At 35.2% G+C, this 24,162-nt stretch overlaps 1 protein-coding gene across 4 annotated transcripts in view; it reads right to left on the bottom strand.

Moving 5' to 3' along the window:
- Positions 1–487: 487 nt before the first annotated feature.
- The window catches only part of LOC125093318 (bifunctional heparan sulfate N-deacetylase/N-sulfotransferase 3), a 178,217-nt gene continuing 154,542 nt past the window's right edge, over positions 488–24,162 (bottom strand). For 2 of the 4 annotated variants that reach the window (XM_047718315.1, XM_047718314.1), the window contains exons 9-14: positions 21,734–21,857; positions 18,593–18,767; positions 15,386–15,556; positions 13,883–13,992; positions 4,792–4,894; positions 488–710 (exon numbers count right to left, since the gene is read on the bottom strand). In XM_047718315.1, coding sequence (XP_047574271.1) covers positions 591–710; positions 4,792–4,894; positions 13,883–13,992; positions 15,386–15,556; positions 18,593–18,767; positions 21,734–21,857 — 803 coding nt within the window. In that variant the 3' untranslated portion in view covers positions 488–590. Of the gene's footprint in view, positions 711–4,791; positions 4,895–8,422; positions 8,524–13,882; positions 13,993–15,385; positions 15,557–18,592; positions 18,768–21,733; positions 21,858–24,162 lie in introns of all 4 variants that reach the window. The other 2 variants (XR_007125205.1, XM_047718316.1) reach the window with 2 other exon arrangements.

Here is a 24,162-nt window from a genome sequence, read left to right as displayed (position 1 = left end):
CTAGCAACAAATTATAATTTACAATTCTTTCTAAGTATCCAGTGGATTTATATCTTGGCAAGCATTCTTCATGGGTATTATGCCTTTGGCATTTTATGCTACATTATGATGTTTATTTTGCTTCTTGTTTTGTAGGACACTTTATAGGATCAAAGAATAAGAAAACATTTTACAGGCAAACAGTGATCTAAAAATCTACAGAGACACAATTTTAGTTGATATATAAAAGTGTAAATATTACTATGAAATGGAACAATTCTGCATTTGCGTCTGACACCTATATTGGTTGCAGCTGACTTCCACATGAGTGCACAGTAGTCTACAATAATCCCACAGGCTCAGATATGGATTAAGAGAAAGGCCGTAGGCCTCAAGGCTTGTAACAGGTATGTTTTCTTTTTTTCTTTGTTTTTTGTTTTTTGTTTTTTTTTTTCCCCCTAGTCATCCACATGCCAGCACATGGAAGGAACTTTGTTCTTTTTTTCTTATTTGAAGAGGTATATTTTTAAACAGCCTTTTGGTAGCTTCTGGAAGCTTTGTGAAAGGTGAATGTTACATGGCAGATGGATTCTCGAGATGTTGTCTCAGTGCTATCTCACTTTCTGCAGCTCCTGTCTCAGCCAGGATGGCAGAGGCTGCCCCAGTCTGTGTAGCAGTTTGGACAGTTCCACGTTGTGATCTCGGTAGTAGCTTGACAGAAACGCTCTGCTCTGAGGTGGGATATAAGAGGACATTTCACTTTGAGGATTAAAGTATATTTCATCTACTGTGATGACGTTTAAATCTGCGTCAGTTATACCATACCTGGGTTGAGATTTATATTAAGCATGTGGGCTATTTATTTAGCACAACCCAAACCCAGAGACTCTCTTCTTTAAAATAGATGCTCTAGGTACATACACTGTTTCAGCAGGGAAAGAGATTTTGTATTGAGCGTGGGATTTACTTGATTGTGCAGAATTAAATGTTACAGTAACTTGATTGAGTTGCTAGAAAAGTAGCTGTGACAACTGGTTGGGTCTAATATGATGCTCTTATTCAAATCACTCCTGTTTTGGAGAATGTTAGTTTGGTACATGTACAATATCAAATGCTCCTTGGTCATCATTAATTTACATTTAGATATAGAAGGTACATAATACTTTCTTACAAGAATTTTAAGGTGTACAAAGGCATACTGCTAAAAACAGTATTGTGTGTAGGCTTGAAAATGCAGTAGGTAAACCAGTTAACCTCTAGCTTGCTATATTTGTATGATTTGACCCAAGGAAGGAAAAGAATGCCTTGTAAACTATCTTGACTTGGAGGGAGGTAGATTTCTCTTCACTAAAGAAAAGATTTTAATAATTGAATTTGTCAAAACTGGAAAGGGCTGTGCTGTGAGATGGCATTTAGTGGCATTCATATATTGGTTGGATGACCGTTGTTAGGAATGTTGCAAAGGGAGGATTTCTGCATCTGTATCTGTACCTCCAGGCTTTGTACTACTCTGAGATTTTCAGCAGAGTTGAACCTTTAAACATTTTTGTTATTTAATTCCTTGTGTTGTTCTTTCAAAATGTCATATCTGGTACTCGATTTTAAATGCCATAGAAGAAAGTCTCATTTGGTATTGATTGATGTAACAGTGATTTTTGTAGGAATCATGATCACTGGAATTAAATAGAATAGTTGTGCTATATTCTAACCATTACTGGGATCAAGGGAGAGCCCAAACCACTGTGTGATTTGTGCCTGTCTGTCTCATTTCTGTTTTGGGTCTTCCTCAGTCATTAGCTCTAAAACCACTGACAGGCTGAGCTGGCACACTCAGACAAAAGAAAACAGTACAGATAAATTTTATTTCCCAGATCCTATATCTGGGAGCCTGATCATTCTGTGCCTCCTTTGCTGCCAGCCAGACCTGGAATCTAGGGAAGAACCTTACATCTCTGTCTCTGAGTTTCTGTACTTCCCCATTTTTTTCTCTCTTGCCGGCTTGCACCCCAATATTTTCATATGGTAAGTGATTGCACAACATCTTATCTGGGTCTAGGACTGAACCTCCTGGGATCTATTTCTACTGTCCATCCCTTTGGTATTTGAATTGAACCTCTGATACTGAGGATTATCTCAACCTTACCTCTACCTTTTGGGCATCATTTTCAAACCTCTCTGCCTGTGTCAATGTGCCATTGCAGACAAACTTTGTCCTGTGTCCTATTGTGTGTATGCATGTCACCATAATCATGTCCACTTACTCAAGTACCCTTTCCTCTTGTTGCTTCACTCCCTCATTATGGCAAGACAAATGAAATGAGATTTGCAATGTATGATATGTTTTATTTTGGAGTCTAGTATGTTTAGGCCAAAAGTTACTAGGATACAACTTTGTGGTATGCAGAATTTATTGAACATAAATTGTTATCTCACAGTCATTCAGAAGGTGGGATATTTTAGATAAAGCCACAGATAGGATATATGCGAATGTATGTCTGTAATCTGACTACTTCATACAAACTCATGTAAAATAATGTAATAAGAGGAGATAATATATACATTTATAATATAAAAGTATAAAAAGAAGGAATCATATAACACCTTCAATATCAGGTTATTTATTGGCCCATTATTAAATTAAAGAATCTATTACAGACTTTTGATTTGGAGAGATATTAGATTTAGTGATTTTTTTTAAGATTTTTATTTATTTATTTGACAGAGAGAGAGATCACAAGTAGGCAGAGAGTCAGGCAGAGAGAGAGGGAGAAGCAGATTCCCTGCTGAGCAGAGAGCCCGAGGCAGGCCTTGATCCCAGGACCCTGAGATCATGACCTAAGCCAAAGGCAGAGGTTTTAACCCACTGAGCCACCCAGTGCCCTTAGATTTAGTGGTATTAATTTAGAATGTCAGTTTTTATTCTTCTACACTGTTATTTTCATAAACAAAGTAAAAGTAGGAGTAGGCCAACAACTTTCTTAGTTTACCTGGATTAAATGCATTCTATGATGTTTTGGTGAGTTGGGTGCTGGCATTTTTCTGTAATAGGGGGAGAAGCAAGCAATGTGATAATACTGCCTCCTCTCAAACATTCTCACATTCGTGTTTCTGTTGTCTTTAAGAAGCCTCCTTTACTCTTGACTTCTCTCTGGTCTCTATTTGTATAAAATCAACCACTCTATGCCTTCAAATAAATCCAGTATATACTTGATATTGTGACATAAGAAATATATATAATTGGTTTTCATCTCAGGTTCCTGGCACAGAGCTTCTAAAACCATTTTTTTCCTCAGTGATAGGGGTGAAAGGAGTGTGTTTTGTTATTCATAATAAGACCTTTTAAACCATACCCAAGTTTATGCTAATGAGGTGACTCTTGCTGGGACCACAGATAGTGTCAGATGGAGGGGGTGGGATGGTAGTTGCTAGAGGAACCAAACATAATATTAGAGGTTGGGAACTCTCAGCCCTACCCTTTGACCTCCAAAGATGGGAAGAGGGACTGGGGATTGAGGTAATGACTAATGGCAGGTGATTTAATCAATCATGCCTATGTTAATGGGACCCCCATAAAAACCTGAAGTGAAGATTCTGGAGAATGTCAGGGTTTGTAAATGCATCTATGTGCTGGGAGGGTGGCACACCACAAACTCTACAGAGACAGAAGCTCCTGTGCTTTAGCACCCTTCTGGACCTTGTTCTATGTGCCTCTCACTCTGGTTATTCATTTTTTATCTTTTATAATAATAGAAAATAAAGTGTTTCCCTGGGTTCTCTGAACTGTTATAGCAAATTTTAAAACCTGAGGAAGTGGTCATGAGATCCCTTGATTTATAGCCACTTTGGACAGAAGTAAGTAACCTAGGAACCTGTTACTTGCTATTAGAGTCTGAAGGGAGAGCAGGCCTGTGGTAGTAAGCCCTTTACCTGTGGAGTCTATACTGGTTAGTGTCACAATTGAGTTAAACTATAGGGCACTTAGTTGGTATCTGTAGAAATCTGCATGCTTGGTTGGTATGAAATGCTGCACATTTGGTGTCAGAAGTGTGAGTTAATAAGCCCTTGGAATGTATTACACAGTAACATTTCTGGAGTATCAATATGGAAGTACTGATATTCTAAAATTTGTTTTTCTTATCTTTCTCTACCACAAAATCTAATATTATGTCTCATTATGTCTGTGTTTGATAGGAGTAAAATCAAATGCTAAGAAAGATGTTCTACAATGTCTTTTAAACATTTTAGTTTAATAAATAGAGAAATAGCCTGGACATAAATGAAAATGATGTATTTTATATTACTTTCTTGAAATACCATGGAAATTGCCCTTGAATTTCTATTAATGTGTAAGGATTATTTTTATAGTGCTCGAAAGTAAATTTTAATAATCATCCAAAGAAAACTGTCAAAGAAATAGTATTATGCAGACCACATTTACTACTATAGCATGACTTAATGGGGGAAAAATAGAAATCTTTTGGTCCTGTTTTCAATTTCCAGTTGATGTATTTCCTGTCTTGGTTTAAATTAACATTTTTAGTGCTAAAATTTCTATTAATGTATCATTCTTCTTGTAATCAGACATTGCCTTCTATGTTCTGCTTCAAAATAGAAAATTCTGTTGTTTTCCTTTATTCCTGCTTGACGTGTGTCATTGGAAAAATCCAAATAAACAACCTGGATACACTGAAATCCACATGTCACTTGTAATTTTTAGAAGGGCTAAATTTTTATTTTAACCACTTTTATAAGAAAATACATATTATTTATTACTTTGCTTATTTAGTTTTTATTTATAAGCTTTATACTTACATCAGGATCCATTGGAGGGTATTTTCTTCCTTTGCTCTTTCCCAGGCATTTTGTTTTACCTTCTTCCAATAATTGACACCAGAAACCTTTATGAGAATCAAACCTAAAAAAAATTAAAAACACAAAACACAAAAAAGTATTTTTCAAGCAATTTGTAAGTTATAATGACCAAAGCCATGAATATATTTTTGGATCTTAATCTATAACCAGAGAAACTGGCATATTTTTTGACTAAGTCACTTTGCATAAATTCTTTTGGCATACTTCTGAATTCTTAGTCCATCTGTCATATTTGTAAGTTTGCCAGATTCCTAATAGAAAAATTGTCAGCAGAAGGTCTTCTATTAATAGAAATTAATAAGCCTACCTCCTTCATCTGGAAGGAAAAAGTTTTATGAATTTCAAGTCTGTTCTTTTCCTTTGTAGGGTTTAAAAATGACAAGTCAGGTTTCATCCATATTTATGGACTTAGGTAGTATTTATACCATACAATTACAGAATAATAGAAGAGAAAGTGTTTGGTGTGCCATGGAGTGATTAATTTTAGGATTCTTCAGCTGTCATCCACTTAATTTTTTTCCATAGCCCCTTTCTTATTTTGGTATGAGCTCTGTATTAAAGTCACAGTACCTATAAATGTGGATTTTCATGGCATAACTATAATCAAAATAATAGTAGCACATTACATTTATATTTTATTTATTTTTAATCTTTCACATCGTTTTATTTGTTTATTATTTAATATTTTCTTACATTTTAATTTTAATTCCAGTTAGTTAACATACTAAACTTATATTTTAGTTTGCCAAAACATATATTTTTTTAAGATGTTATTTATTTATTTGAGAGAGAGAGCCAGACTAAGCAGGGGGAGGGTCAGTGGGAGAGAATCTCAAGCAGACTCAGTGCTGAGCATGGAGCTGAATGTAGGCCCTATCTCATGACCATGAGATCATGACCTGAGCCAAAGCCAAGAGTTGGACGCTCAATTGACTGAGCCACCCAGGTGTCCCAGTTTACCAAAATATTTTATGTAATTCTTTTTCCTTTTGAGTTTTCATTAAAATCCCTTAATGATACGGAGTACAGGATTCTTCCCATTTTATGGCACTTAACAACGTGTTTTTGGCTCTTCATCAATGTTCACTAAATGTTAGCTGAATAAAAAACTGAAAAAGAAGGAAATGTTTGTCAAAGTTTATTTCTCTTGGACTATATATTTTTTCCATACCTGGGTCATGACTTAAATCTAGGCCTCCTTACTCTAAGTCCAGTGTCTTTTCTTCTTCACTGGTCTCTGGTTATGTTTTATATTATTATTCATTATGAATAAATAGTAATTTCCATGCTTGAATATAAAAACAAAAGAGTCAGCAATGATAATTCTTTCACATTGCTTTTGTAATTTGATAATTCTATTGCCTTACTTTCTACTTCATTAGAAAAAATTATCACTTGGGGTTACTTTTTCATTTTGTTTTAAAATCCACATTACTAAAAATACTGTTTCTGACTTTTTCTTAAAATTATAGTGTGAGCAGTGAACAATTGGCAACTGAAATAACACATTTAAGTTAGCCTAAAAATGTGAAATACCTAGGGAAAAATTTAACAAAATATTTGCAAGATCTGACACTGAAAACTATAAAACATTGTTAAGAGAAACTGTAGAAGACATAACAAAGAGGGCTAAACCCTGTTCACAGATCAAAACAATAAGTATTTTTAAAGTATCAGCTCTCTCCAAATTTATCTATAGATTCAGTGTGATTCCAATCAAAACCCCAGTGGAATTTGTAGGAATTGTAAGGATGATTCTAAAATGCGTATAGGAATGGAAAGGACCTAACAAGCTATAACAATTTGAAAGCACTATGCTAAATGAAAGAAAGTAGATGAGTGGTTGCTGGGGATCGGGAGTGAGGGGGGAAGGATTGACTGCAAAGGAGCATGAAGAAACTTTTTGGGTAAATGGAAATGTTCTGTGTCTTGATTGTGGTGGTATATACAACTGTAACCATTTGTCAAAATTCATCAGTCTGTACAGTTAAAATTGGTAGATTTTTATTATATATGAATTTTATTTCAATAGAGTGGATTTAAAATTACACTGTGATTGAATATATGTGTATATGTATGGATTTGGAAGGTAGTCTTTATGTAGCTAATCTTGTGGAGCTTATAACATAGCTGTATGAAAAGAATGCACACCTAGATTTCTGCCTCTGTACTGGTTTGGATATTAGAGACACTAAAGGATTATCCACATCCCACTTAGGCAAAGCCTAATTCTCATGATTACTGACACAACTGTATGAGATCACGACACAACATGCTATGTCTTCATGTTATTTATATTATTGTTTGAATCAGTAAGGCAACTGAATAAAGTAGTTCCACACTCAGAGGTACAAGAAAAAAAAGCATTTAAAAGACTATTATTTAAATAATCTGTACATGAAATCTGGAAAGCTCTAATATGACACAATGGAAGTCTGGAAGTGTGCTATTGATATAGTATTTTTCATAAACATTTTGTCCTTAGCAACTTCTACAATTGAATTCTGGCTTGTTTTATATATTTAAGTGATCAAAATTTAGAATCCAGACCAACTATTATTTTTTTTTGGTAATATTCTAACTATACATCATCCATCTCTGGAACATACATAGGCCTTATGTTAAAATGAGCAGCCTTTTGACAGAATGATGTTTTCTTAAGAGACACTGAACTTCACACATAATATAATTGAGAATCAGAATAAAAATGGGTTTTTCTTTCATCCCTGTTCATTGGTTACATGTCATGCAGCAGGCTGTCATGTGGGCTTTATTGAGAAAAAGTATGTATGTGTATGTGTGGCTGGCATGTAGCCCAGGCATCTGTAGGCATAAGCTCACAGACAATGGCCTAAGTGTGTTGGAGTGGAAAGGAGAGGAAGGCAGAAGGGTGATCATGTTTATTTTACAGGTGACTTGAGCTAGAGGTGAAGGTATTGATGTTGACATTGTGAGTTGGAAGACATCAGCAATGCAATTTCAGAGTTCAGGTGAAGAAGCTTGACGTGAAATAGAGAAAGATCTCCCTGTATCTGTTTAGAATATTACCAGTGTTTCTCTTAAGATTACCCTTGGTACCACTGGTATCTGGTGGGACAGTAAGAAACCTTTCTTTGGGTAGGCACTCAGTAGTCATGGCTAGGACCTCTTTTAGAGGACTTCAGGAAGTGAACCTTTTGGGGGAAATTTTTTGTGTTGTTTACTTTATCATATGAGATCCTTTATCTTTGTATCCAGAGTCTTGCACATAATAGTCATCCAATAGAATCTTGTTGAATTAGACTAAAACAAGAATGAATTGGTTCTTCTCTCAGTCAAATAAATAAAACCTTAAAAAGGTGGGGGAACCTGGATGGCTCAGTCTGTTGAGCATCTGCCTTCGGCTCAGGTCATGATCCTGGAGTCCTGGCATGGAGCCCTGCATTTGGCTCCCTGCTCAGCAAGCAGAGTGCTTCTCCCTCTCTCTCTGCCCCCCTCCCCGCACTGTGCATGCTCTCTCTCAAATAAATAAATAAAATCTTAAAAAAAAATAAGAGAATGGATTGGTTCTTAAATTTCTATAGAATATCACCTGGAGATGTCTAGAAATAACTGGAAGAGACTTGTAGGCAGGGACAATTGAAATTCTCCAATGATTCAGCCTCCAACTGGTAACATTTGGGCAGGTGAATCCTAGGGAATATTCAGATTATACTTAGAAGTTCAAGTATGTTTAAAATACCTTTAGATTGAAATAACATTTCCATGGGAGAATAGTGAGTTGCAAACAGTGCTGGTAAATTTCAGAATCAAAACACCATCATTCAGGTGTCACTAATATGGAACAAACACAGAAGTTAGTTTTTGTTTGTTTTTGTTTTTAAATCAGTTCCCTCTCCACAAATATGCTTTTATGATTTAATGAACCACTTTGTTGATACCTGTTTTATTTGTAACAGTTTTTTTAAGGTATAATTTACTTAGAACACCCATCTTTAGTATACAATTAGATGATTTGTAGCAAGTTTATATAGTTGTATAACTGTCACCACAATCCAGTATTAGAACATTTCCATAATCCCCCCAAATTCCTTAGAGCCCACTGGAAGCAATCCCTGCTGTTACCTCCAGGCCCAGGCTAGCACTGATCTGCTTTGAGTCTTTGTCTTTTTGGGACACCTTTTTTTTTTTTTTTTTTTGGCTGGGGTGAATATGCCAGATTTTGTTAATCCATTTACCAGGTGATGGACATTTGGGTCAGTTCCAGTTTTTGGCATTCATTTATTCATTTACTTATTTATAATTTTTTTTTTTTTGTCATTTCAAACACATAGATTTCTTCACTTCGTAAGAGCATTCTAAAAGCAGTATCAATAGCATACAATCACAATGCTGGAGAACATTGACTAAGCATGAGCCTTAAAAAAAAAATCACAGGGCAGACAATGGGATGATAAACTGTTAATTTAAATTTATGATGTAGAGTCCAACAAAGTAGGAATCACGTGTGGTTCCCACCATGCGGTTATCAGTTTCTGGCTATTATTAATAATGCTTCTTTGAACAAGTATTTGTTGGACACAGGTTTTTATTTCTCTTGGGAGTGGCATTATTTGTAAGCCTCTGTTTAATTTTTAAGAGAATGCAAAATTGCTTTTCCATAGTGGCCATATTTTATACATTGTCATCTGCAACATATGAGGGTTCCAGTTTCTCCACATTTTGGCCAACATTTGGCATTGTCTTTTGGATTATAGACATTCTAGTTGTATTTCAGTGTGATTTTAATTTGCATATCACCATGATCTCACATTTACGATGCCAAGTGATCGTGTGTCTGAAGATGGATTCTTTTTGTAAGAAAGCCTGAGACAACTTAAAAAGCTCATTTTAAAGTTTCAGTCTTTTAAAGAAAATACTTCCTGTTGGTATACTATTCATTAGTCACAGTTTACAGTATTGTTTTTCTCTGGTTCTAACATCTTGTGCCAACTTAAAGAGCTTAATAGATTGGCAGCACAGTCCAGTGGGCTGATTGAGTTTTAGTCCTGACTCCTCAATTTATTTGCTGAGTGACTTTTGGCTTAGTTTTTCTGTGCCCGTTTTCATTTTTTTTTTTTTTTTTTAGCTGAGAAATGGAGCTAATAGCACCTATCACATCTACTGTTGGTAGGAAGAGATATATGTAAACATAGAAATGTAGAATATATACATGCATATTGATTTTCAAATGTTATAACCACTTTTAAAACAAATTGATCTTAAGAAATTAGGGCACACTATCTTTTTCACTACTTACCATTGCTAGGTGCTTCTTTCATGGGTCGTCCAGGGAACCAAAGGATTTTAGCTACTATGGCTACTTTTTTTTTTTTTTTTTAATTTTCTTTTTGCTACTGAAAAAAGTTTTTTAATGTGGCACCTTTTTACTCAAACTCATCCAGAATGGGATAGGAAAGACTTCCTCGGCAATATAAATTTGGTTGCTAGGGGAAGTGGGATGAGACACAATTGAAGACCTTCTTGAATTCTGAAGCAGCTTTGATTCTTTATGACTTAGTTAAGTCCTACCCACAGAACAAAACAAAACAAACCCATGATCTTTATCCAGCCCCTGGCCTTCAAATTCTTACTGTTCATTTATTGAAGTTTCACAGGAAATTTGTATTAAAAGTTCATATAATTCAATCCAGTTTCATCTGTGTTAATAAACAGGTTAACTGACTGAGAAATAAAGATGTCAGGTTCAGGTGTTTAACCAGTATTTCCACATATGAAACCTCTTGTCATGGTCATTGATGGCTTTGTATAATTGTGAGTTCATAGTTCATGGAAAAATAAAAAGTTTATATTTTTCATAAATTAGTTTATACAAATTAGCACAATTCCATGCTAAACATGATTTTTGCTGGTTTCTCTCAAATGTTCAGTCAGCCTAAAACACTATGTAACATATAACATGAAAGCTAAAATAGTTTGAGTATATCAATCCTATTTACACTTTAAGCATGAAGGTTATATTGAATAAGAATTGTAAAATACTCATTCCCTTAATTGATTTATATTAATCATTTATATTGTTAAAACTTTTATATTGTTTACAACTTTTCTGCTTATTTAAATCACAGCCATTCTGACCAAGAAAATCAGATTTTTTTAACATATTCAATGTCATTTAAAATTCATTATGCCAGTACTAATTCATGTTAAGACATCATAGACTATCCAATGACTGCATGAAATTTGGAAGTCGTGAATACTTTTTTTTAGCAATTGCAGAAAGGAATAAAGAATACTCTTACAATAGAAACTTACTGCCATTTTTCTTGAAAATAGTTTTGAAATTGGAACTGTTTTTATATTGAAGAGAATCAGTTTATAGAGTGCTTAAATTGGAGTACTTTTTCATGCCAAGACTGTATAGTAAAATCTTTGTGTAGACCTAGTTTCATTCATTTATTCTTCTGTGTGGAAAAAAAAAAACCCTGGATTTATGTGGTTAGTTGAGAATTCATATCTCTGTTTGCAGTTCAGTACATTCTTAGAGGATTTTAATTATTTCTTTTTAAGTACTAAAGAGATAGTCTTCACTACCACTAGCAGAAAAAATATGAAGCAATAAATTACATTTCTGAGAACATACATTTTGTTTGACTCCCGCTCATCCTTGATGAGAAAAAACTTATCAGTATAGTTACTTTAACAAGAGTAACTAAATGATCAGGGCAGGATTTGGAACTGCAAAGGGCTTGGTGAAGGAGGATATGCATCAGTTCAGACCTAAGACAATGACCTGAAAATCCAAATATTCTACAACAGCTCCAGGGCTGATGTGTTTAAGGCCAACTGATGATTGACAAGAAAATCTAAAAAGAAACTGAATGGCTATACATTATCTCTATCAGCAGGGTGAGAGCTTGGGCAGCCCTGTAGGGCGAGAAGCTGTGGTTTCAGAGACTACACATATCTTATCTTGCTGCTTTACCCACTGAGCCCCATACCAGGCTAGAGCAGCATATAACAGGCAATTTCAGCCAGATATAACCCGGGTGCAAAGTGATCCACAGTTCTTTGTATAAAGTGCTTTCCTTTGATACTACTTCTCTTAAGTTTACACTCCCTTTTCTCGGCAGTGGAGGTGAATAAAAAGCTTGCCACTGAGCTGGACACAAAAGGGACAAATAACACAGCATGCAGGTCAAGGACCATTCTATAAAAAAAGGAGATTATGTCTTTATAGGATACTTCACTTCTTTTTTCTGAAATACAGTGCTTTGCTATATGCTCTATAAAAGAGACCCAAAGATAAACCAACTTGAAATAGAAAACTGTTTAGAAAATAAAAGCGTTCTTTTCTGAGATACTTAAAAAAGATATAAAGCAAAGGGGACTTGAATTTCTAACTGCAAACTACAATCACTCAGGTTTCTTTAAGGTCAAGCTGAAAGTTAAATACCTAAGGCGAGTAGAGTCTGTGTTAGTTAGTACTTGAACTAAGCTCTACAAAGCTCTAACAGTACTCGTAGTATAAAAACACAGAAGTCAGAAGGTTAATAGTAATAACAAAGTAAATGGCTCTTGGGAAGGAAGCTCAAAACCTAAGTTCCTTTGTCCTCCACACCAAAATGTCTTTCTTACATATGTCTCTATATATGATTTGTTCAAGACATAAGCAGTATTTGATGTTTTCCTGACAATCTTTTTTGTAAGGGATGCTGAAAGGTAAAGGAATCCTCCTGCCTCTCACAGCTTCTAACTTGCTAGATGAAGAAGCACACAATGAAAAGAGAAAATCAGTTGATCTATAGAAATGAGTTTTATAATGAGAAATACAGTGGAAGAAGTCCATAACAGTCCTTTTCAGTTTCTTTAAGGTTCAGTCTATGACCCTAGAATTAAAAAAGAAAGTGTTATAGTGGGAGTCAGGTCCATGGCCCATCCAACTCAGTATCTTCCACTTGCTCTAGGGGTGTGAAATAGGAACAAAAACAACCCTCAGAAATTTGATTGCTGACCATAATAGTGGAGAAAGTAAGATGGAGGTCTTATTTAAAACGCTAAATGGAGTCCAAAGTCAGGATTAAGGTAAGGTAAGAGAGGGACGTGAGGTGCAAAGATTCAGGAGGCACCCACACTCAGGCATTTGCGTGGAGCTGAGAGTGAGTGTCTCCTTAAATCCTAATGCTTCTCTTGTGTTATCCTAGTCCTGGCCCAGATGGAGTCAGTTATCTAAGAAAATCAGAAAAAAAGAGGAAAAGAAAACCAAACCAGAGCTGTAATTGCTTTGGCCCCTGAAGAAGAGCTGACGGGGTCAGATAAACAGTGAGTAAAAACACAGAAGCAAAAAGCGGAAGTATGTGTAAGAGCACATCTCCCGGGGCACCTGGGTGGCTCAGTGGGTTAAAGCCTCCGCCTTCGGCTCAGGTCATGATTCCAGGGTCCTGGAATCGAGCCCCGCATCAGGCTCTCTGCTCAGTGGGGAGCCTGCTTCCTCCTCTCTCTCTCTGCCTGCCTCTCTGCCTACTTGTGGTCTGTCAAATAAATAAATAAATAAAAATCTTAAAAAAAAAAAAACCAAAGCAATTAAAGAGCACATCTCCCTCTGCCAATTCAGTCGCCTATTGGGTGATTTCTTGTTGCTTGACTTTGGTTTTGAAAATTGCACAAAAGCCAGTGGAGAGAGTTCGTAAACCATCTAGTTAATCACCTCTTTATGCTTCCACCGAGTTCCCACTATTGTCTGTTGAACAGGCTCAGGACTTACTGGCTTAAGTAGCCTCTTTTGTGGTTAATTGTTGGCTTTAAGATTTACAATTATTTTGCTTCCCTACTTTCCTTCTAGGGGAAATCTTTCATAGTTAGAAATCAATATAGGATTTAGGACATTTCTTTGCTACACTGTTGAAGTTTGTTTCCAAGTAGTTGATGTCAAACTAATCAGAAAATAGTATGTTAGGAACAGTTAAGACAATAGCTGCATCACCAAACTACAATTTTTAAAAAGCCAATTCTCTCCTGAAATTTCAATAAGTTAATTAGAATATAAACTTACGTTAAAGCTTCAGAGTAATTATAATGAGGAGATACTCCTAGAAATTTCTGTACTTCATCCATCACTGTAGCAGGATCCATCCTTAGCTGTTGCCCATCGATAATTAGCAACTAAATTACCGAAGGGGAAAAAAAAGACAATGCACATTGAAAAAAGATGTTTAACTGTATAATAAAAAAAAAATGAAGAACTCTTGAATTTATTCAATGAGAGAAATTCTACTGAGGGGATTTGCACACGTTGTTGTGTCCTTAACCAGGCCCTTTCATTAATGACCTGGAATAAGAAATAAATCACACTAATAAATTCACTCATGTTTTTGTAATCTGAGAAGTCCTGAAAATACTATGAAAACAAAAAAATTGTTTTTTTGAGGGAACCAAAAGAGCTTAAGAAATGTGGCTACACAATCACAAGTAGAAACCAAGCAAACAGTGATTCCATCGCTCAAGCTGGGAAGGAGCACTGTAGAAAAGAAGAAAAGTTGGAATAAGACTAGGTGTAATGAGGCAGAGGACATGTCATTCTCCATGAGTCCATTCAAAGGAGTGGCACTGTAAAGTTTTAAGAAATGATTAGATAACCCATTTGGAGAAAAAGGAAAGCCTCCCAGAGAACCTGAATGTGGATAGCAGTTCCTCAGTTGACTAAGGGGAAGAATTTGCTTGTTACTCTAAGGAAGGAGACAGGTGGCTAGAAAGATAAAATGCCAGGAGACCCTGACGGAGGACCACAAAGTGACCACACTCTGTTCTTCCATTTTGCTCATCCCTCTTCTTCAGTATTTCTGTTTAGTCTAGACTGACATTGTTCACTAGGATGTTTTGTGACTATGGGCATCTTCTATAGTTGTGGAGTCTAACAGGTAGCTACTGAGCATTTAAGACGTGACTAATGTGACTGAGAAACTGACTTCTTAATTTCATGTAATTTTAATACAAATTTAAATAGCCAGATGTGGCAGCAGCTGTCATGCTGGACAGCATATGTAGACACATAGGCATGCACCACGCCTGAGTGACTGGACTGCTTTATGCAATCCAATATTGGGGCTCAGTTTGTAATCTAGGTTGGTGCCTGGCAAAAGAGAGAAGCAAGGAAGGCAAGAAAAACACAGGGGTCATGAAAAATTCAGCAAGGTGGTTCAAAGGGAAATAATGGCACTTAATTAAGCAAAACAATATTTGCCTTATTTGGTTAAGAGGTTCTTAAGCTTTACAGGCAGACTAAGAATCAGGGATATGAAGCTTTTGAAGCTCTTTACAATCAGGATGGGCATATGCTAGAAAATACAGCAGGGAGAATTATTCTGAAATACTTTTAGAAAGAAAATTAAGCAGTTTGTCTACCTCTGCCTAACTAGTATTCTTTGCCACAGTCTTATTTACAACTACAGCGTAAAAGCTAGTAATGTTTTAATGAGTAAAAATTTCCTCTATCCTAGAGGCAAAGTCATCAACTTAATGAGATTGTAACATGATGTAAATTCTTATTGCTCAGTACCTGAAAGGGAGGGAAATAAACAAGCCATCTCTCGATGTGGCTGGCATACCACCCTGGGACCAAACATCTCTTCTGCAAGGCTCTAAGCTCGGAGGGTGCACGGGGCCCAGCTGAGATCACTTCGTAGAAGCTAAACTTCAGAGCTGCAGGGTCTTCATGTGATCGCTGATGCTATGATGAAAAGGTGGATAATTAAACTAACTTGAACCACAGGCATGAATAATTAAAAACCAATTTCTGTGACAAGTCTCGAAGCTAAAGGAAGGAGCAACTCACTGCTGGAGTTATTTGTTTCGCAATTAATAAAGGATGAAAATGTTTGCTTGGAGCCTCAGGATTTAAAGTTATGATACTGATGAAGATATCTTTTTTGAGAACTTGTTTGGAAGAGGCTGAATTCTTATTGATAGGCCTCGTTAACCAAACTTACTGAGTTTTTTCCATTAGTGTAGGTATCTATTCACAAAGTAAACTTTTCAAAGTTGCATTAATGCCCCCTTTGCAGCCCATAAGCAAACCATTTGTTATGTCCATTGAATATCCGAAACACACAAGCACTCTGCTAGTTCTGCCATATAGTTTTGCTCCATCTAGTAATGCAGTTTTAGATTAGGAAAGCCCTACTGGCTATTTTAAATGGAGAGACTACTGAAAACTCTGACATGTACATTATCTGAAATCCACAGCTTTTATCACATACCACCTAGCATCTAAAAGCCAAGATTATTTTACCTAATGGTAACCTTCCTTTGTGATGAATCAGAATCATTTATTGTACAGAAATGCAGAAAGCAGCAATCCAAATAGGAAAGTGTTTCATAATGGCTCAGGCTGAGGCCCATGGGTTTGAGGAAATCACCTTTCCCCTAAATTGACCAATAAATATTCAGGCTTAGTGGTAGGTTTGTGGATGTTTACCACATCTAGTTGAATAGCAAATTTGCTGCAATTGAGATTCAAATTACTATAGTACAACCACTACTAGACTTTGTTAAAGCCTGCATTTTGCTACTATAGAGTGATTTATTTGTAATATTTAGGACATTTTGTTAGCTTACAGACTTGAAATCTCCCTTTATGGTAAATTCTCAATTTTTTCAGGGGCTAAGCGGTTGCCAAGTTCCAATTTTCTTTTCTCTTTGAGTCAATTAAGGCTTATTTCTCTTTTTCTCTAGATACCTGGTGGAAAAGGTAAAAGACACAGAATCTAATCAGTCATTTTGCAATTTGCTATATACTGTGATTTAAAAGATGGCTGTAGGAGTTTGGCATCAATGCTTAGTGTGGAGTTGTGGATTTCAGCTTTCCAGGCTGTCTCACTTCCTATTATGCAGATTATTACCAACATGCCTATCTAAGATCCCATCTGTTTTATCATGACCTTTTCCCACCCTGTGCCGGGCACAAAACCTTTCCTGACAATCTGTTCTTCCTTTTCCAATCTGGAAAAACTACTTTTGTTAAATAACAAAAGGACCTGTGCTGAGAAACGTTATTGTCTAATATCCTAGATTGTCATGAATTATCTTTTTGAAATCCTATCAGTGGGAATGGAATAGACTACACTTGTCTGGAAGATCAGAGCTATGTGCACTTACTTTAATACAAAGAGGCAGCCTTATTTCCATCCCAGGTACAGAGATTCAGACAAGGAGTTTTTGGTTTTGTTGTTTTGCTTTTGGTTATTACCTTTGTCATTATGCGGTATCCTTCTTTGTCTCTTTTTGTCTCTTTGTCTCTTGTTTTAAAGTTTATCTTGTCTGATATAAGAAGCATTGCTACCCCAGCTTTCTTTTTGCTTTTTGCATGTTAAATGCTTTTCATCCCTTCATTTTCAATCTGTATGTGTCTTTAGGTCTGAAGTGACACTCTTGCAGGCAGCATATAGATAGGTCTTGCTTTTTTATCCATTTATCTATTGATTAGAGCACTTCGTCCATTTACATCTAAAGTAATTATCGGTAGGTGTGTACTTATTGCCATTTTATTACTTGTTTTGCGATTGTTTTTGTAATTCTTCTCTGTTCCTTTCATCTCTTGCTGTCTTTCTTTGTGGTTTGATAGCTTTCTCTCTTATAATGCTTAGATTCCTTTCTCTTTATTGTTTTGCATATCTGTTACAGGTTTTTGATTTATGGTTACCATTAGGTTCATATGTAACATCTTATGTGTATAGCAGTCTATATTAGGTTGATGGTTGCTTAAGTTTGAGCCCATTTTAAAAACACTAAATTTTTATTCCCCCATCATGTTTTATGGATATGATATCACACTCTACATCCTTTTATTTTGTGAATCCCTTGACTGATTTTTGTAGGTATAATTGACTTTACTGCTTTTGTGCTTTAAACTCTATATTGGTTTTATGAGTGATCAACCTACTATCTTAATTGTATGTTTTCATTTACCTGTGAATTTTTTCCTTTCCTAAGTTTCTTACTCTTGATTATGGCCTTTTCTTTCCACTTTTGAGTGGAATTCCCTTTAATATTTCTTGTAAGGCTGAATTAATGGTGATGAACTCCTTTAACTTCTGTTTGTGTAGAAAGCTATCTCTCCTATTCTGAATGATAAACTTGCTGGGTAAAGTATTTTTGGTTTTAGGTTTTATTCCTTTCAGTGCTTTGAATGTGTCATGCAACTTCCTTCTGGCCTGCAAGGTTTCTGCTAAAAAATCAGCTGATTGACTTATGGTGTTTCCCTTGTATGTAACTATTTTCTTTTCTTGCTGCTTCAAAAATTCTCTCTCTATCACTACTTTTTGCCATTTTAATTATTATGTGTCTTGGTGTAGACCTCTTTTTAGAAGCTATACTAGCCTAATAGCAGGTAAGGGGTTTTTGAATACAGGTTTTCACATTTATCTCAACTTTATATTTTCCAAGCAAAAGGGACCCTTACTCTATTTTTCAGTCTATTTTTTTGAAATGTAGATGTGTAGAAGCACAGATATACATACATGTACATACTATTTTGTTATATTTTCATTTCATTAATATATTTTATTAAATTAAGGCAAAATTAATAAAAACTTAAGGAGAAAGTTCATTTCTTCAGAAACAAAGAAAACTCTATCCACTTTTATGCAGATATACAACTAACAAATCTCTTTTATTGAGACTTGAGGTGGTTGCTATTGCTGTAAAACATCCTCCCTTCTTCATACTCTCCTTCTTACCTGTTAGGTTCTGTCTGTATTTTTCTTACCTGATACCAGGAATATGCTCGATCTGAGGGGTCGATGAGGATGGTTATGATCTTGGCTTTGGGGACCAGAGAAGCTGCTCTTTTAGGAGCTTCCTCTGAGTGGAAGTAATTGGCACTCTTTTCAAACAGAAAGTCTGTGGTGACATTAGATGGGACTGGGAAGAAATCCATATACCTGGAAAAGGAATATTTCTCAAAATAAGACTGGTTTATATTCATACTCTGGTGACTATAGATGTCAAAGGTATCCCACAAATTCATTTGTTTCCTAAACAAAAGCACTTTTCTATAAGGCATATGTTCTATATAGTTAGCAAGGGAAAAGTATACAGAACACTAATAATGTACTTTGAGAATGCTTCTCTAAATACATTTTCTTTTTGTTTTGCTTACTATCAGGAGATAGCAAAAATGTAGACATAGAATGATAGAATTGGACCAATAATCAACCTAACTGTGTAAAGTGTATGTAAGTGCAGAAATATTTTACAGAGAAAAATGTGAGTGCTCAAACAGAAGGAAAATTTGATCAAAACAGATGATATGTTCATTTCAAAGATATTTAGAAAGGACTTAGATAATTTTTTTTTTTTTACTTTATCACAAGTGAAATAATTTCCTTTCCACTAATGTGTTGTGCTGTGGTTGTATTCAACTATAAAATGTTAAAGGGCAGAACACATCTGGGTGTAAATATCACCTATTTGCTTAACTCTTTTCCCATTTAGAACCAATTATATTCTTTAGAGTACTTATAAAAGTTTAAAAGTATGTACATATTTCCAAATGTAAAATCCTATCAAATTTCCCAATATCAGTAAGTGGGCTGAGAATGTAAATCACCAGCAGTGTGAACACAGGAATACCTGAAGCCTTAAGCACAGATATGTAGGACATAATTGATTTTGTATAATGTCCCATCTGTACAAAAGCTGTCAAACATAAACTAATTCAGCATGTGATACCATATATTTCTGAGGCCCTAAGGGCAAATTTTTAAAGGAAAAAGAGCCTTTTTAGAGAGCATATGCAAATTTAACTTCTAGGGTTTCTTACATTTGATCATAATGGTTTCTTCATCCTCCACTCCCACCCTCTTCAATTTATAAGTCACCAAAACTTTGGGCTACCAAAGCAGTCACTCAATAATTATTGAACAAGAGAGACATTAACATTATTTGATGACTTCTTGATGCAGTATGTTGTTTTCTTTTAGCCATCTCACATGTTAAAGCTTCTGGTAGGATTCCAGTTGTTAACATATTGCAAAATTTGGCTGACACATCAAAGTGATGTCTTGAAACCCATGACAGTAAAGATATCCTTTTATATTTTCTGGAAATTGCCTTGGTAATATGTCATTCTGGTATCCTTTTACAGGGAAACAGATAAATAAACATTTCTGGAAAGTTTGATCTGCTATCTGTTCTTGTGTATAATCTATTTACAGAAAATGCCTGATTTTAAGATATTTCTTAATTTAGATGCTCACCTTGGTTCCAGGGATGCTAAGGTTATGCCAAGTGTCTAGTGGTATCTTATTTGCTCTAAGCTTGTCTTAGCCATGCTTATTCCGAGAAAGGCTCTGAAAGCCACAAAAGAAGGGCATAAAGTACTGAATTCTGGTAACTTTTAGTTCCTGAAAGTGGTCCCACTTTCTCAGCAGTCCTGTCTATACCTGGAACAGTTTCAGCCTTAAAAACTTTCTCATGCAGTTCTGGATCTTGGACCTATAATGTGTTGATCTTGCCTGGCCCCCAAAGGCTCATGGAAAAAGCAGGGTCCAGTTCTTGTCCAACTATTACATTCCTTTCCACTTTTATTTATTTATTTATTTTTATTTTTTTTTTTTAAGATTTTATTTATTTATTTGACAGAGAGAAATCACAAGTAGGCAGAGAGGCAGGCAGAGAGAGAGGAGGAAGCAGGCTCCCTGCTGAGCAGAAAGCCCAATGTGGGGCTCGAACCCAGGACCTGGGATCATGACCTGAGCCGAAGGCAGCGGCTTAACCCACTGAGCCACCCAGGCGCCCCTCCTTTCCACTTTTAAAGCAGTTTTTCATCATCCCCTTTTGTTCTGATGTTAATGTAGTTTTATTCTACCATATACAGGCATATATATTTGAGTCACTGGTCAAATAACCGCTGAAGTAGTTGATGCTTTCTTAGTTCTCACAGTTGTTATCTAACACCACACAATTAATCAATATCAAGTCCTGTACTGAATTGGCAGTGAAGGATATTACAATTAGAATATATGTAAATCCTAGTAGCTGCTCAAATTATTCTCAACTCATTTCTTTCCTTTTGGACTACACACAAGCAACTCTTGATACTGATAAAATTGAGATCATGAAATCTGACAACAGAAGTTAATATATAACAACTCTTTATGCTAAAATACATGCAAAATGTTTATGTTTATGCTCTAGAATTATTATAATAATTCCACTCTTTGATATCACTTTCTGTCTAGAATTTACACCTTTAACAGCAAGACTTAAAGATATATTTTATTATTAACATGTTCATATACAACATCCATTCCTACTATATTACTGTATTTTGTATATATTTGACATTTTAACTTTTAACTATTTTCCTCAGATCGTTGGTATAGTTCCAATTTCAATTCAAAGACCAAAGATTAAATTTTGTATATTGTTGATAGTTTTTTCATTTTCATTACTTATGAAATATGTACACATTTCTAGTTCTATTTGTTTATTTACCTTTTATGCCAAAACAAAATAGAAAATTATGTACGTGGACTGTAGCCTCACCATAATGCAAAGCATGCAAGAAGAGAAAGCTATGAAGTATTTTCTTAAGAGTAGAGAGGAACAAAATTCCTGGGTCTTGTGGTATTTCTCTGACTTTATATCTATAATTACCATCAAAGATAGTTAATGCAAATTGAAATTACATATGGATCCCTTGAGGTAACAAGTCCCTTAACAAACTGAGAAAAGTTTCTTATGAATAATTTCTGTGCTTCTTCATTTTATTCAATCCATTTCCAAGGCACAGAGGATAACTTTTATTTGTGGCTACAAACTTATATGTTTATAAATATTTAACACTAATTTTAACTGTGCACAGTACATATACTTTTAGATTTATACTAATAACCCATCTTACCAATCAATCCCCCTGTGGTAGTTATTTCTATTAAAGAACTGTACCTCCTCAAAGGTTTTTGGGCTGGGGGAGTTACTAAAGATGGAAGGATGCATAACCAGGAACAAATACAAAGCAGTGGTTCCTGAAAAGACAATAGAGATTTAGAAATTAATGAAATGAAAATAAAGTTTCCTATTACTAGCATTTCAAAGTCATCAATAAACTAAGTATTGTAATGATCCAAACAGATACGTATTAGTACTCCTTGAATTAAACTGAATAGATAACCAGCATTTTAAAAGAAGCAACTTCTAAAAAACTGGAGATAAGTATGTTGTGAGGAGAAGAGCCCATTGCGGGGACTGTTTGACTGCATCTCTGTCACTGATTTGGTTTGTGACTTTGGCTTTTCGCTTCTCTTTGTCTTGGCTTTTTCAGTAGAAAATCACCTGCCTTGCTCATTTCATAGGCTTTCTCTGAAGATGAAATGACATTTCGTGCCTGAAGATATTTCGATTTTAATCAAGAATTATATAAATGAAAGATCCCATTGTCTCATATAAGATATTACATCACCAAAACCAGTACTTGGGTCCTATACAGTTCTTCTAGAGGCCCAAGAAAATTTATTAAATTTGAGACAGAGTTTAAACTTTCAACAGGTTTGTTTAAATTTGAATGTACTTACCTATGTAAAAAGTGGTGTCAAAAATAGTTTTTTAAAAAAATTTTGTCCTTTCCTAATGACATAACTTATAAAATCTGCACTTTTGGAAAGAGACTGGCCTATCACAGGTGCCCATGTAGGTTTGTGACTATTGGGAATCAAGGGTGTGATTTTTTCAAAATGAACAGTGTTATAAACTGTAGAATTAGTATATTAGAGCCTAAATTATGAGCTAAAGGGCATAGCTTAGATTGCACAAGAAAAAGTGAGGCAATCTGAGTTCAGTTTCCCTAAAATTTAATCGGGTGCTTGTAACTATAACTATATTTATAAAATCATAATATAAAAATATTTCTGGTCCAGGTATTTAGGATTCCCAAGATCCTAGTTTCGACTTCTCTGCTGTAATATGATTTACATTACTATGCAGTCTGAGGGAGTGGGATCTGTTCATTATATTCCAGGTCAACAGCTAGCAATGGTCTTCAGACACAGCCTTATAATATTTTTCTCATTTGGAGAAATCACTGTTCTAGTTTTGTTTAGTAATAATATTAGGTTGGAGTCTGTATTAAATTTTGAAAATTCTGATTTCTCTGACAAGCTTTATTTAATATTGTATTTAAATCTAACATATCAACACAACAGAAAAGTTGTTAAAATAACTCTGTTAATAGCAAAATTGTCTAAAACAATGAATTGAAAGAGACTGTGTTCCCAGATTAATATCTTCCCAAACAATGAATATTTTATCTCTGAAGATGGGTAACTATAGGGAATGAAACATAGTAATATGTGGTATACAAAATAAAAATGCTCTTCACAAGCTTGACCTAAAACAGTGGTTCTCACACTTCAGGATGCCTTAGATTAACCTGGAGGGCTTGTTAAAACAGAGAACTGAGCCTTATCCCAGACTTTCTGATTCAGTAAACTTTGAGAATCACGACTTAAAAGAAATGTGGAACAAAAGCTAACACTTACTGGGGGAAAAATATTCCATCCTTGAAATCCAGAGTAGAATAAAGCTTTCTTGAACATGGTCTTTAAAGTTAGGTAAATTCTAGGATCAGGATTTTATTACAACACTTATCAATTGTGTGAATGTGAACAAAAACATCTAATGTGAGGCTTAGTTGTCTTATTTGTGTTGTGGGGGAAAAACACTTAGCTATCTATCAGGATTTCAGGAGGGTTAAGAGAGATAACCTATATGAAATACCTAAATAGCTTCATATCTCAGTATTAGTAAGGTATTTATTTAATTTTTATATTTATTTATTTATTTATTTACTTGAGAGAGAGAGAGAGAGAGAAAGAGGGGGAGAGAGAGAGGATGCATGTAGTGGGGAGGGGCACAGGGAGAGGGAAAGAGAGAATCTTAAGCCTAGCACTGAGCTCCACACCGGGCTCTATCTAATAGCCTTGAGATCATGACCTGAGCCGAAATCAAGAGTCAGATGCTTAATGGATTGAGGCACCCAGGCACCCCAAGAATTTTTTTAAAATAACGGCTTTTATGAGATAAAATTCAGTAATGCTTTAAAAAAAAATGGAAAAGAATAAAATCTTTGTAAGGATAGGAAGTATGACCATTATAATGTGAAAAAAGAAAACCGATTAATTCCTCTCATTGATCAACTGGAAACATTCTTCTCTGAATTTTATTTTTTAAAGTTGTATTAAATCAAGTTGTTTGCTTTTAATTGTATGACCAGGATCAATAAGCAAACTGAAAAAATATTACACAGTCAGTAAAAGTCATAATGTAATGTATCAA

Source organism: Lutra lutra, chromosome 2 (assembly GCF_902655055.1).
Source record: "Lutra lutra chromosome 2, mLutLut1.2, whole genome shotgun sequence".
NCBI lineage: Eukaryota > Metazoa > Chordata > Mammalia > Carnivora > Mustelidae > Lutra > Lutra lutra.
This window is presented reverse-complemented; position numbering and strand designations above follow the sequence as displayed.